This window comes from Platalea leucorodia (assembly GCF_965183815.1).
Source record: "Platalea leucorodia genome assembly, chromosome: 8".
In the NCBI taxonomy this organism is placed as follows: Eukaryota; Metazoa; Chordata; class Aves; order Pelecaniformes; family Threskiornithidae; genus Platalea; species Platalea leucorodia.
The window spans coordinates 34,975,118-34,987,663 of record NC_138830.1 but is presented as its reverse complement, the minus strand read 5'-3'; the positions used below and the strand labels follow the sequence as shown (position 1 = coordinate 34,987,663).

Below are 12,546 nucleotides of genomic sequence, written 5' to 3'. Positions count from 1 at the left end.
ATTGCTCCCAGCCCTTGCTTTCTGCTCCTTCTTCCCCACATATCCCAGAGCCAGGACAGCTCTCCCTCTCTGGAGAGAGACCTTTCTCCTTTGCTTCCAGCTTTCCCAGGGTGGGAAAAGAGCCTCGAGGCTCCTTTTCAGATCCCATCTGCGTCCCCCTCACTGTGCCCAGGGCTGGGAGTGGGCTGGCTCCACGTGAGCACAGTAACAAGAAGTGTGTTGGAGCCGTTGGGAAGGAGCGATGTTCGCAGATGGTATGCAGCCCTGACAGCACTGGCTCTGCTTTAAATGGTAACTTTATCCTGTAATAACAAACAAGAGGAGCCAAGTTCCTCCCCAGCGTCACTTCCCTGGCCCCGAGGAGAGGGACACTAGGGAGAGAGCTCATTGAAATGAGCTTGGATCTTGTTCTTGCCATCACTGGGGCTCAGCCCTCTCCCTGAAGCCAACAACGGGGGAAGGATGCTCAATGGGAGCAGGGCTGGGACCTGAGTGGGCATCCAGGCCATACTGCTCTGCATCCCCAGCAAAGGCTGGGACACAAACCCTGTGGCTGGAGAGGATGGGATGGTACCTGCTGGTCTCCCGGGACATCCCTGAAGTCCCCGTGCCACTCACAGGGTTTGCACAGATGCATTTGGGTGATGTGCTGGGGACCAAGGGGACAACCCCTCTAGCGAGCCCTGTCCTGCAGGTGAGCAGCAGGAAGGCTCCCCCAGCCCATGGCATCCCTGGGGAGCTTAACCCCATCCGCCAGCCCCGCAGACCCCTGTGCACACTCACGACACGGGACAGGCACGCCAGCAGCTCGGCATAGTGCCAGCACCGGGTGCAACCTCCTGGGAACTTGTTCTGCGACAGCTGGAAATTCAGGCCCAGCTGGTGCCGGGGGACAGGCAGGGAGAGGCTGACCTGCACCAACCCCCCTGGCAGGACCCTTCAAAGCAGGACTGGGTCCTACAGCCAAGGACCTGCTCTGGCAGCGTCACCCCTTTCGTGGGCACTGCTGGGGGCAAAAGGCATGGGCATAAGCCCAGCTGTGGGAGAGAGGGCGAGCACCTCGCTGCAACCCACGCGTGCACATTCCTGTGCTGAGTTCAGGTGACAGCATGGCTTGCACAGCTCCCAGATGGGTGGCATTGGGTTTTTTGGATGATCCACATGTATGGCTGTGCCAGGTCCCCAGGGCATGGAGCAGGATGGTCCAGACGACCTGCTGGTTTATGCTGGGGGTGCACATGGGACACTGGGGTGTGCAACGGGCATGTCAACATATGCGATGTATGCGCAGGAGAGCATGGAGCATCTCTGCATCACCCTGGCAGGCACAGCGGCTGGGTGACCTACCTCTGCTCCTGCATGGACACCGATGCTTGGGAAAGGCGTCCCGTGATGGCTGGCACTGGGGAGGACACAGCCTCAGCCTGTGCTGACAGGACACTGAGGTCCCCTGCCTGCCAGAAGAGAAGCGGAGGGACAATTTGGCAGAGTTCAGTTGCAGGAGAAGAAGGTGATCTGGAGAAGGTTGCTGAGATGTCTGTCTGATTTCCACTTGCCCAGGGAGCGGCAGGTAGCACCTCCGGAGATCCTGGGGTTCAGTTAAACCCAAACTTCAAACGAAGCCAGTGAAGTACTGCAATTTTCTTCCTCAAGATGGATTTCCTCCAAACCAGTTATTAGGTTTTTGCGTTAAATCTGTGCAAAGCTGGTAAAGTTGCTGCCTCCATGGTGCCCCCTGTCCAGCAGACCAGGGTCACTTCCAGAGGAAGCACCAGGCAGGATCCAACCAGCTAAAAGGGGGAAGAGAGATCAAGGAGGGAATCATCAGCACCTAAAGCCTTCAGGACCTTCTCTCCACACTGAGATGACAATGACAGCGTTCACCCTTTGCAAGGGTAGCTGTGGGAGACAACATGGCTCAGGGGAGACCTGTCGGGGGGTACTGCTGGTCCCCAGGGAGGTAAAGCCTGCAGCAAGCCCCCATACCAAACCATCCTCCCAGGGCAGCCGTGGAGCCTTCCCAGCTCTGGCTGACTGGAGCAGAGAGCAGCAGGCCAGGCAGCAGCGGGTTAAAAGCTTGAGGTGGGACTTGCTGAGCTGCTTCCTCCCACTTAACAATAATACAGCGGAGGGAGAAGGGATGCACGGGGTGCTGCAGGGCCAGATAGCCACCAAGCAACCCTGGCCCAGCAGCTGCAGCGTGCCGGAGGAAGCCTCAGCACGTTATCTGCTGGCCCCACTTGGCTTCCTTGGCAGCCCTTGTGCTGCAGGGACCGGGATGTGCTTCCTCCTGAGCCGTGTTTCTCATGCACCCAGGCTGGGTCCCAGTACTTTGATGGCAGCCCTGGGCCCCAGCACCCTCCCAGCATTGCACCCCCCAGAGAGCTGCAGGTCCCCAGACAATCCAGCCTTCCCTGCCTCAGTCTACCCCACCATTGGTGGCTGCCCCATCCCCCCATGCCATGGACGGTGCCCGCACCTTGGCAGAACAAAGAGCTGTTTTGGCTGGAAGAAGACTCCTGCCGAGGGGATCTCCAGGTCCTGGCTGAGGTCTCTGCAGTTCTTGTTGCCTCTGCTCCCAGTCCTTCCCCCGCCAGCGAAGATCTGCTGCACCTGGAGCTGCTGCGACCAGCTGCCCTGGCCACATTGACTGTTCTTCCGCTGGTGTCCCAGTGCTTCCTCGTGTGCTGGCTGTTTATGACCTGCCTCCTGCCTGCTGCTCCACCTCCGCAGCTGCATCTGTGTCACAGGAGCAGCCCTTTTCCGTTCCCAGTCTCCTCTTTTGCCCATCTCCTTCTGGAGCGAGCTTTGCCTTTCACAGGGGCTCTGCCTCCTGCTGTTTGCCCCACCTGGGCATGGGAGGTTGCCTCTCAAAATGGGTCTTGCCCTTATCCTGGCAAGTCCTGCCAGGACACCCCATGTGCTCCCCACTCCTGTCCTGACCCATGGACATGTCTGACCCCAGCTCCTGGTGCAACAAGTCTTTGGCAGTGGCTGTTGGTCTGAAAGAGGGTGGCTGGTGGAAGACCTTGGAAAATATGGGCCCTTCCCACCACCGAGATGTGCACTGAGGTTGGTCCCTGAAGCCTGGGCTCCCCAGAGCAGAGATGTGTTTGCCCCCAGATGCTACTACAGCCCCACAGGGGCTGGCAGAGGCAGCCTGAGATGCTCTGGGTGACAACCTCCCCACCCATGGGCCCTGGAAGTCCCCAGCCAGGTTCCCGTGCCCTTGTGCAGCCCTTGTGTGAAGGGTCCCCGAGGGGTTCTCCAGATTTCCCTACTGCCAGACCCAGCAGCCCCCTATGGCAGTGACATGCATGTTACAGGACAGGCAATGCGCTGGTCCAGTTGGCACCCGTCCCCCAGCTTCAGAATAGAGGTGGATCAGCTGCTAAAAGCAGATGGATCCTAAATCATCCTTTCTCTGTCCCAGCTCTCCCATGCTCCCAAGGAGCTGCTAGATGGCCAGGTGGAGCTGGTGTTTCAAGTGTCTCCTGGGGCACTGTGCAAAGGACACAGGGCATAGTGCTCAGGGCTGCACATCATTGCCATCACAGTGGGCAGGGGAGACGCTGAGGTTTGATGCTGCCCAGAGCCAGGAGATAAGCCTGACACAAAGGGCAAAGCCAGGAAAAGGGAGCAAGCAAGGCAGGAAACATCAGGCAGGAGAGGAAACGGGGAGATAATCAGCTGCATGAGCACAAACACCCGGAACTTGTGCAAAGGAAAAGCCAACACCATTTGGCAGCATTTGAGCAGGGAGACCTGCCAGTCTGGCCCCTCACTGAGGCTTCTTGAGGAACACGTGTCCTGAAGCACCTTAAGGTGCTCGGGCATCTCTGGCCACCAAGTTACTGTGGCTGGCACAGTTCCTGGCAGCTCAGATCCAGCATGTGCTCCCTGGGATCACCCTTGTCTTGGAGGGTGGAAGGATGGGCTCCTGGGGAGCAGCTGGCCTCACTTGTGATGGCAAAGACCTCACCAAGGGTGATTCCCAGTTGCAGAGGTCCAAGCTGGGTCGTACTGCCCCAGTCTCCTGTTGGCTTGAAAAATGGGATTGACTGACCTGCTGCCACTTGGCTCTCCATGGCAATTAGCCTGCTGTCCTGGCACCCGAAGGGAAGACCGCTGCACTAGGCTTCCTACAGGCTGGCACTCACGGTGCTTCAATGCCCAGCAGCCCCTCAAGGTTTGTTCTCATCCCCAGCAGCTGGGCTTCTAGTAGTGCACTTCTTCCAGAGTGGACTTTACCTGCAGAGCTTCCCATTCCTCCTCCCACCACCTTTGGTACACAGGGCTACCCACGTCCTGGGTGACCTGCCCACACTGCCCCAGTTCCCAGGGGGGCAGAGAGAGATGCTCACGGATTTGTCAGCCTCCCAAGCTCAGCCAAAACTGTGCTGCCACAGCAGGTGGGCAGCCACCCTCTGTCACCAGCACTGTAGACCATCAGCTAAGCTGATGGAGCTTGTCCCAGCTTTCAGCAGTCCTGTTTCTCCGCGTGTTCCCAGAGGAGCAGCTGCATTCATCTCATGGGGCTGGCAATGATGATGGGGGGCCTATAAGCTGCCTGCCAGCGATGGTGGGATCCCTGGCATAGCTCATCTCCCAGGATCCAGCATGTGGCATGGGGCAGAAGGGAGAAACATGGAGACAGATGGGCATGGAGCCAGCCCACAGTGGCTGGCCAGGCTCCAGCTGGGTTGTGCAGAACAACTGGGGCAGGAGAACCTCTGCCAAGGGGCAGGAAGAGTGCTTGATGGAGGCTTGGCCACATTTCTGAGCCAGCGCTGGGCTGAGCACAGACCTACGGCTGCAGGATCAGGCCCTTCACCCATGCTCCTGTCCCTCAGCCATTCCTCACAAGGGATTTCTCTCCTCCCACTGCCATCACAGTGCTGACAAACACCCAAGTGGGCACTGACTCCTCCAGCCACAGATATGAGCTGGGAAAGAAAAGAGCAAAGACGAATGAGCATTTTCATGGGAAAGCAGGTGGCTGGGAAGAGCCCAGATGGTTCAGAGCTTCCCCGAGGATGAAGCAGCCGTCAGCTGGGGCAGCAGCATTGCTCCCCATCCCCAGCATGGCTTGGTTTGTTTGGGCAGATGCTGAGCGCAGGAGGAGAAGGCTGAGGCCAGCATCTCCCTGCCAGGGAGCACCCAAGCAGCAGTGGGTGCCTCGCATGGGTATGGCTCCCCACAGTGGTGCTGGCAGCACCATCTCCTGAGGGCCTTGGAAAGCACAGCACAGGCTTGGAAAAGTGCATGTCAGCCTGGGCATGAGGAAGACAACGAGCTCCAAACAGCCCGGGGGCTTGGCTTCCTTTGGCACAGCCAGGTGGGGCTTGGCATTAGCCCCATGCCAGGGATGGGGCAGCGGAGCCCCAGCTCCAGGAGAGAAGTGGGATCCAGGTTGGACCCCGGTGTCCCAGCTCCTGGAATTGCTCCAGAAAGGACCTGCCCATCCATTACGGAAAGTGCCTGCAGAGTAAGGGAGCCCCTCTTCATCTGGGGATGCTCCCAGCAACCCTGAACTTCACAAGGGCATGTTGCCTCTTCTCCTATCCGTGGCTGAGCACCTGGGCTGCTTGGGACCCCCAAGAAGGGGATACAAGGATCTAGGGGTCCAAGCTCACAAGCTCTGGCAGCGCTGCTACCTCCAGCCACGGGCACCCCATTCCCAAGCCCAGGCTGGCACCCAGGTTGCAGATGCTCCCTGCTGTCCCCTTTCCCGGCCGCTCAAAAGTCTCGGCTACCAACATGACACTGGCTTGGGAGGAACTGGAGCTGGTGAAGAAGGAAAACTCACTGATGCCTGTGACTCACCAGGCTGCGGGTGCCAGGGCTTGCTGGAGCTTGTTGGGGCACAGCTCACCTCAGCAGGGCAGAGACATGGCCCCAGCCCAACAGACTGCCCTGATGCTCTGTCTGCCTGGTGGTGGGGGGACTGCAGCATTTGTGCTCCTGGTTGGGAAATGAGGGGGCTCCTGTGCAGAGCGGTGCATGGCCTCAAGATTCCCAGCAAAGCTGGTGCTGCCAGGCAAGCCCCTGCCCCAGGGGAGAGGTATGACTCCAGAAGAGGTCAGACACAGAGGCACAGAGGTGCTTTAGCTGATCCTCCAGATGAGAAAGGTGGTGGCCTCTGAGGAAAGGAGCAGTGGGTTTGCCTCTCCTGAAAGCCAGGCTGCTCTGCCCACCTGAGACTAGGCATGGTTTTGAAGGAGCCTAGGCATAGTTTTGAAGAAGCCTCAGCTCCTTTTCCCCACATTCCCGCAAGGAGAAGCTCTTTCCAGAAGTGGCAGAACCCTCCTAGGAAACCAAGCACCACCCCAAAGTCCTTTTCTTTGTGGGTGTTATCACCTCCTGGGCAAATTCATGCAGCCCAGGGCTGTCTGACCCATGCAGAAGCACAGAGGTTCTCAGCCTCTTCATCCTGCAGAAGTGCCATTCCCATGCTGTGCTCTCCCATGGGACTGGGTTTCCCCCACCCAGGGGTACCGTGCCCAGCTGGGGCTCTACTGGGAAGGGCTGGCCTGGAATTGCAGAACTGGACTATGGTGCTACTGGTCCTCCCATTCCAGCCTCGAGGCTGCTCCCAAGGACACCGTGTCCAGCACAAAGTCCCCCCAAGAAGTCTGCAGCAAAGACACCATGCTTTGGGTGGAAGCATGGCAGAGACCAGACAGACCTGGGCACATTCAGCAGCCAGGGAGGACAGCAGGGCTTTGAGCTGGTTACATGCCCCCTGGGACCTTCCTTTGGCTCAAAGCAGCCAAAGGCAAGGCAGGCAGACTGCTATAATGCCGGGTTATTTTTTTGCAGAGTCCAGCTCCAGGCCAGGGCAGAGACAATCTTGGTGGGGGCACTGCAGCTGGCAGAAGGCACAGGTACTAATTGACTTTATTTATTAACAACATGAAGGCAGGGATCACAGGCTGCCCTGCACGCCTGGTGGTGAAGTCCCAAGTAGGTCCCTTGCAGACCACAGAGGGCTGAGCATCCTGGTGCTCCGGGACACTCAGAGAGTCCCCTGGCACTACGGGGTCCCTCGCAGGGACAGAGAGTGGTCACCAAGGAATAGCTTTACCTTCCCAGTTGAGCAGGGTCCCACTGTGTTTCTCAGAGAGGATCGGCAGTACAGACAGCAGCCCCCGGACGCTTGTGTCCACCGTCAGGTCAGCCTGCAACAGGCACAAGCGAGGAGCAGGACTGAGACCCCATCATCATTTCCAGCCATCCACTGGCACCTGCTCCACTCATGCATGTCGGCAGCAAGGCTCCTTCCACCCATATCAAGTAGAGAGCCACAGGAGGTGGGATGGGTTCATTACGTGGGAGGATGGTTGGGTATCTGCATGCTCGCTGATGGCTTGGATGGAAAGCCAACTTACAGGCTTAAACCAATAGGACACATAAAGATCCCTGCTGCAAGAGGGATGCTGTGTGCTGCCTTCTCAAAACTCCAGGGTTGCAGGGATCACCCCCACCCCAAAACAAGGATCCTTCAGGATGAGTGGAGACCTCATGGACCTGCAGCTCTTCAAGGAAGGGAGCACAGGATGAGATGGTGCTGCTCCTCTCCTCCCTGCTCTGTTGGATTCAGGTTCTCTGCATATCTCCAGGCTGCCCAAAGCCTTTTTCCCCCTGAACAGGCCTCCTGCTGCTCACCATGGATATGTGCTGATGCTATATCCTGGGATGCACCCACATGTTCTGCAGTGGCCCAGCACAGATGCAGGCAACTTGCAGCCTGAGAGGCAACTCATCATTTTCACACGGATCCCTCCTCCCGAGAGCCATCCCGGACATCCGAGGCACCTCCTGTGGTGCTGCAAGTTTGCAGGCATGGGTCTCCACCCATGGGTCCCCCCCCTTGACCTGCTCAGCCAAAACCCACCTCCTGGCTGCCCATGTCGGTTTTCACCCAGCCGGGGTGAAGTGCCACGCAGAGGATCCCATCTTCCCCATAGGTCAGAGCCTGACACTTGGTAAGCATGTTGAGGGCAGCCTGCGGGAGGAAGGAAGCATCAGCCATGAGCAGACTCCCCTCCCATCGCTGCCTCATGGCAAGAGAGAAAAAGCAATGCCAGGTGTTCAAGAGATAGTGCCTGTGCCCCCTAGGTGGGCAGCAGCTGGGCATGGAGGTGTCCAGGGAGCCTGGGCAGTGATCAGCATGGATAAGTCCCTCCATCTTGCGATCTCAGGTGCTGCCCTGAGATCAGGCCTGACAAGGGGCAGCTCTTACTCCCACCGAGCTCATGAGCATGGGCAGCTCCCCAGTCTCCGTACCTTGCTGCAGCGGTAGGAGATGACAGGCTTGAAGAAGGACTCGGGAGTTTTCTCAATGGACCCCATGACAGTGGAGATGTTGATGATGGCTGCCTTGCTGCAACTCAGTCCCTTTTCTGTGCTCTCCCGGGCAGCCTTCTTCAACAGGGGCAGGAATGCCTGGGGAGAAGCAATCTTGTGGGATGCCTGTGCCTCGACCCAGCTCCACTTACAACAACTGCAACCCAGCCTGCCTACAGCGGGGAGGATGAGGAAGAACATTGGGAAGCCAAGACAGCCCAAGTGTTTTGCTGCAGTGGCCCTGCCTGCTCCCAGTTAGTCCAGCACAGCGCAGGGGGGTTACAGAGGTCTTGGGCTGGGAGCACAGCCCTAGCACTGTCCCCTCCTTCCCACAGCCCCAGAAAACCTGGCAACACACTCTGAGATCTCCATCGTGACCACAGGCAGCTCAGGCTACCCTCAAGCTGGGCTAAATTCCCCTTCTGTGGTGAGCTCCATCCCCAGAGCTTCCTCCATACCTGGGCCATCAGCATTGGCCCCACTGCATTGGTCTTGTACGTCCTTATCATGTCTTCAGCGTCTACTGTCTCCAGCGATGCCGTTGGGGTGTAGATGCCAGCGTTGTTTATTAGCAGGTTCAAGCCCGTGCCGTTCAGCTTCCCCTCCACAATCTTTGCCACATCAGTAATAGCTGAGGGATTCGCAACATCTGCAGTGGAAAAGAACAGGGTTTGAGAGCTATGGGGACCACCCAGGGGGCCTGGGAGAAGAGGGAGCTTAAGATGCTGAGGAGCAGCTATGCATCTCGACCTGCATGGCCTTCCATCTGTGGGCACCAGATGGTGCTGTGCAACCAGCTCAGAGCACCCCAGCACCCACAAGCCCCAACTCATCCCAAAACTGCCTCCTCTGCCATGCACAGGGTGCCCCACTACCAGCAGCTGAAGGACCCTGCCTTGGGACAGCCCACCAGACAAAGCCACGCTGGGGACAGCCCTGTGGTGGCAAAGCGCTGCTGTGACTCTCATGCTGAGTCAGGCACCAGCAGCCATGGCCTCCTGTCAGGGCACAAAGTCCATGCCTGAGCAAGCTCTGGAGAACCCAGGGCAGTCTCGGGATGGGGGAACGGGACGACCCCCATGGGGGCTGTGCTGGGACCTGCTGTGGGATGGCTCTGCAAGGTCCTACAGCTCCTGCCCGGGCTCTGAGCCAAACAATTCTATGATTCTATGATTTCTACGGGAGCTGCCTTCCTCCCGGAGCCCTCCTGGTCTCACCTAGGAACTGGGATCAAGGCAGCTCAGCTGCGTGGCAAAGCAAGGACATGGCCTTGGGGAGCTGGAGGCCACCCAGGATGGGTCTCAAGAACCTCCTGGTCCTGTGGCCACAGGGCAAGGAGGCTCCAGGGAACAGGGTACTGGGGCTGAGACAGTTCTGGAGAAGCTGGGCTTTTGGCAGCAGGACTCGAAGCAGTTCTGAAGAACTGGATCCCCATGTAGAGCCTGAAGGCAGGGAAGGAGGGAAGGAGAAAAGGGGCAAGAGCGGCCAGCAGCCACAAATTTACCAGCTCAGAGGCAGAGCTCACCTACCCAGCTTCACAAGAACCAGGTTTGGGTGTTTGGATGCCAGGTCTCTCAGCTCCTACAAAGAGAGACATGGAAACAATAAGCGTGAGGCAGAGGCGATGCCAAGCATCATCCTGGGGCACCAGTGATGGTCCACCCTGAGGGAAACATCTTCCAGATGTTACTCGGTGCTTGTGAATGGCTGGACTGGGGACCTGCCTAGGTTCTCAGGCTTCTTCTAGGCTCCACAAAGCAATGTGCATGTGCTCAGAGCGCGACACAGTCACAACTGCAAGATACTATGGGCACTCTCCCAAAGGGTCTACGTGCACAACCCAGCCAGAGCCACAGCAAAGGATGAGAGCAAACTATTAAGGACCAGCTCACCTGGGAAATGATGCAACCTGGCCAGGGATATGACCAGAATTGCCTCCCACGGGCTGCCGGAAGTGAGATCGAGGAGGAAGGGCTGTGAGTGCCAACATCAGACTTGATATTTGGGGAAGTCATATCTGGATCCAAATAGCCCAGTCTCAGGATCCACTCTGCTCTGGACACTACATCATACCCACTCAAGTGAAATAAAGCACTTTGCACATTTTTATTGATTATTTTCACCAAACGCAGAGGATTCAGAAGCCAAAAGGGATAAAATCTAAAACTTTCAGCTTTACAGTTCCTAGCAGCTCTTTGCTCTGAGCTTTCTTCAACTACAGCAGGTTTTAGATGACAGAAACCAAAACACCATATTCAATGTATCCAAAACTATGACTTCTAGAACTAAAAACCTCTTACAAACAAGCCCACAGAGAATGCTCCAGGGGCAACACAAATTGGTGGCTTCTTGTGAAGGGACACTTCCCCTGGGGCTCGTCCTACCAACGTGGAGTGGGAAAGCTGCTGGCGCTGGCTGTGGTTCATCTTCAGTTACCTCTGGGTTTCCCCACCAGGCCCCATGTTCCCACATTCCCCCTGGGCACAGGAAATGATGGAAAATCCATCTAAATGGTTTGTGATGGCCAACAGATGTTTCTCCTCCCCTGTTTTGCCCAGCTGCTAGCCTCTACAGCCTCACACCATCCCAGCTAAGTCCAGCCTCACCCACCCCAACACCTGGTCCAGGCACAAAGGGGCAGGAGGAGCCATGCGGCTCCTGCGGTGGCACCAGACTGGCGGAGAATCACTCTGTCCACAGTCTCCTGCAGTCATGGACTTCAGCAGCAACACCGTGAAGATGCTGCCCTCACCCTCCCACAGCTGGACAAGGCTTAGAGAAGCAATCCCATGGTTGAGAGCGATGCACATGGACCACCTGGGGGAAAGTGGCTCCAGTCCAGCCCTGCAAAAAGTCCCCTGATCTCATCATTACCTGAGCCCAGCAAGTTGTGGGGGGAAGAACGAGGCAAAAATAAGAGACCTGAGCTAGCTTTGTCTCAGCCAGCTTGGGCACCAGCAGCAGCAGGAGCTGGGCACCCCTGGGCTGGCAGCAGGGTGGATCCTCACTGCACTGTCATTATTCCTGAGCCAGAGTAACTCCGGCAGTGAGTACACGAAGAGCATCTCAAGGACTTCCTAAGACATGATCCCTGCACACAGCCAAGCTGCGAGAAGATGCAGCAAACAAATCAGCTGGAGCCAGGATCTATCAGAGAGCAAATATCTCCCTGCTGGTAGTTCAGTGGGTCACAGTAAGCACAGGAAAACCAAAGCTGGGCCTAAGGAAAGCTGGAAGCACAGTAATGCTTTGCTCCTGTGATTTCCTGCTGAAGCAACACGTGTAAGTCTCTCCCATTTTAGTGAAGTGGAAAGCAGGGGAAGGAGGATCCCGCAGCAGCTTTCAGGCTCCACCAGTTAATGAACCCTCAGATTTTGCAGAGACCGAGAGCAGCATCGCTGCAATTCACAATAGCTCAACCAGCCACAACCACTGAGTCCGCTCCTGCTCAGACGCAACTCTGCGAGCCGGCAGCGTGCCTGCAGCACGTTGGCAAAGGCTTGGCACAGGCAGGCTGCTGGGGCGCAGCCAACACAGCCTCAAATAGCCCAGCAGCACGGTTTTAGGGGCGGCACGGCTTATTTTTCACCCGCTGCACAACGAACCTTCAGAGGACTTTCACACTGGGCAGGGCACAGTGCAAACACAAGGTCCCCTGCGACCCCCATGCCTTTATGACATCGGTGAAGCCACCCGAGCAGGTCACTAATGCTATCTGCCTGCACCCAAGGGTGCTGCCGACGCCCCCCCGCCCCGCACTGACCTGGGCCCGCGGTCCCTCGGGGTCCCGGCACGTCGCAAAGATCCAGGCTGGCGGTCGCGGTGCCCCCAGCAGCTGCTTCACCAGCTCCAGCCCGATACCGCGGTTGGAGCCGGTCAGCAGCACCGTGCGAGCCCGCAGCGCCGCCATCGCCGCCCTCCCCGGGCCCCGCGGGGCGGGACCGGCCGGGCGCCACCTCCTCGGCCCCGGGCTGGCCGGCAGCGGGCTTGCCCCCACCACCGCGGGGGGGTGGGGGTGTATTTTTTCCTTCCCATCTAATATTCAGTACAAACACACCAACCGCAGCCCCATCCCGGGGTCCCCGCCTGCCCCGGCGTCCCTGCGGGGAGGAGCGCCGGCTCCCTGAGCGATGCTCGGAGGGGGCTGGAGGGGACCCCCATCTCTTCCCAAGGCTGGGGTGCAGGGGAGAAGGCTTA

General features: G+C 57.9%; 2 protein-coding genes across 4 annotated transcripts in view; both read right to left on the bottom strand.

Moving 5' to 3' along the window:
• Positions 1-1,569, bottom strand: part of RIPOR1 (RHO family interacting cell polarization regulator 1) — a 32,039-nt gene extending 30,470 nt beyond the window's left edge. Inside the window, exons 1-2 of one of the 3 annotated variants that reach the window (XM_082319988.1) lie at positions 1,553-1,569; positions 1,348-1,450 (exon numbers count right to left, since the gene is read on the bottom strand). The gene's annotated coding sequence lies outside the window, so the exon portion shown is untranslated. Of the gene's footprint in view, positions 1-1,347; positions 1,451-1,552 lie in introns of those variants that run through there. The other 2 variants (XM_082319986.1, XM_082319987.1) reach the window with 2 other exon arrangements.
• Positions 1,570-6,850: 5,281 nt separating this feature from the next.
• On the bottom strand, positions 6,851-12,259 carry LOC309594360 (C-signal-like; the record flags this gene model as incomplete). Its single annotated transcript, XM_082320034.1, has 6 exons — positions 6,851-7,181; positions 7,898-8,008; positions 8,290-8,448; positions 8,808-8,998; positions 9,879-9,930; positions 12,113-12,259. 6 exons carry the CDS (start codon positions 12,257-12,259, stop codon positions 7,068-7,070), a joined length of 774 nt encoding a protein of 257 aa, XP_082176160.1. The 3' UTR covers positions 6,851-7,067.
• Between the last annotated feature and the right edge of the window lie 287 nt (positions 12,260-12,546).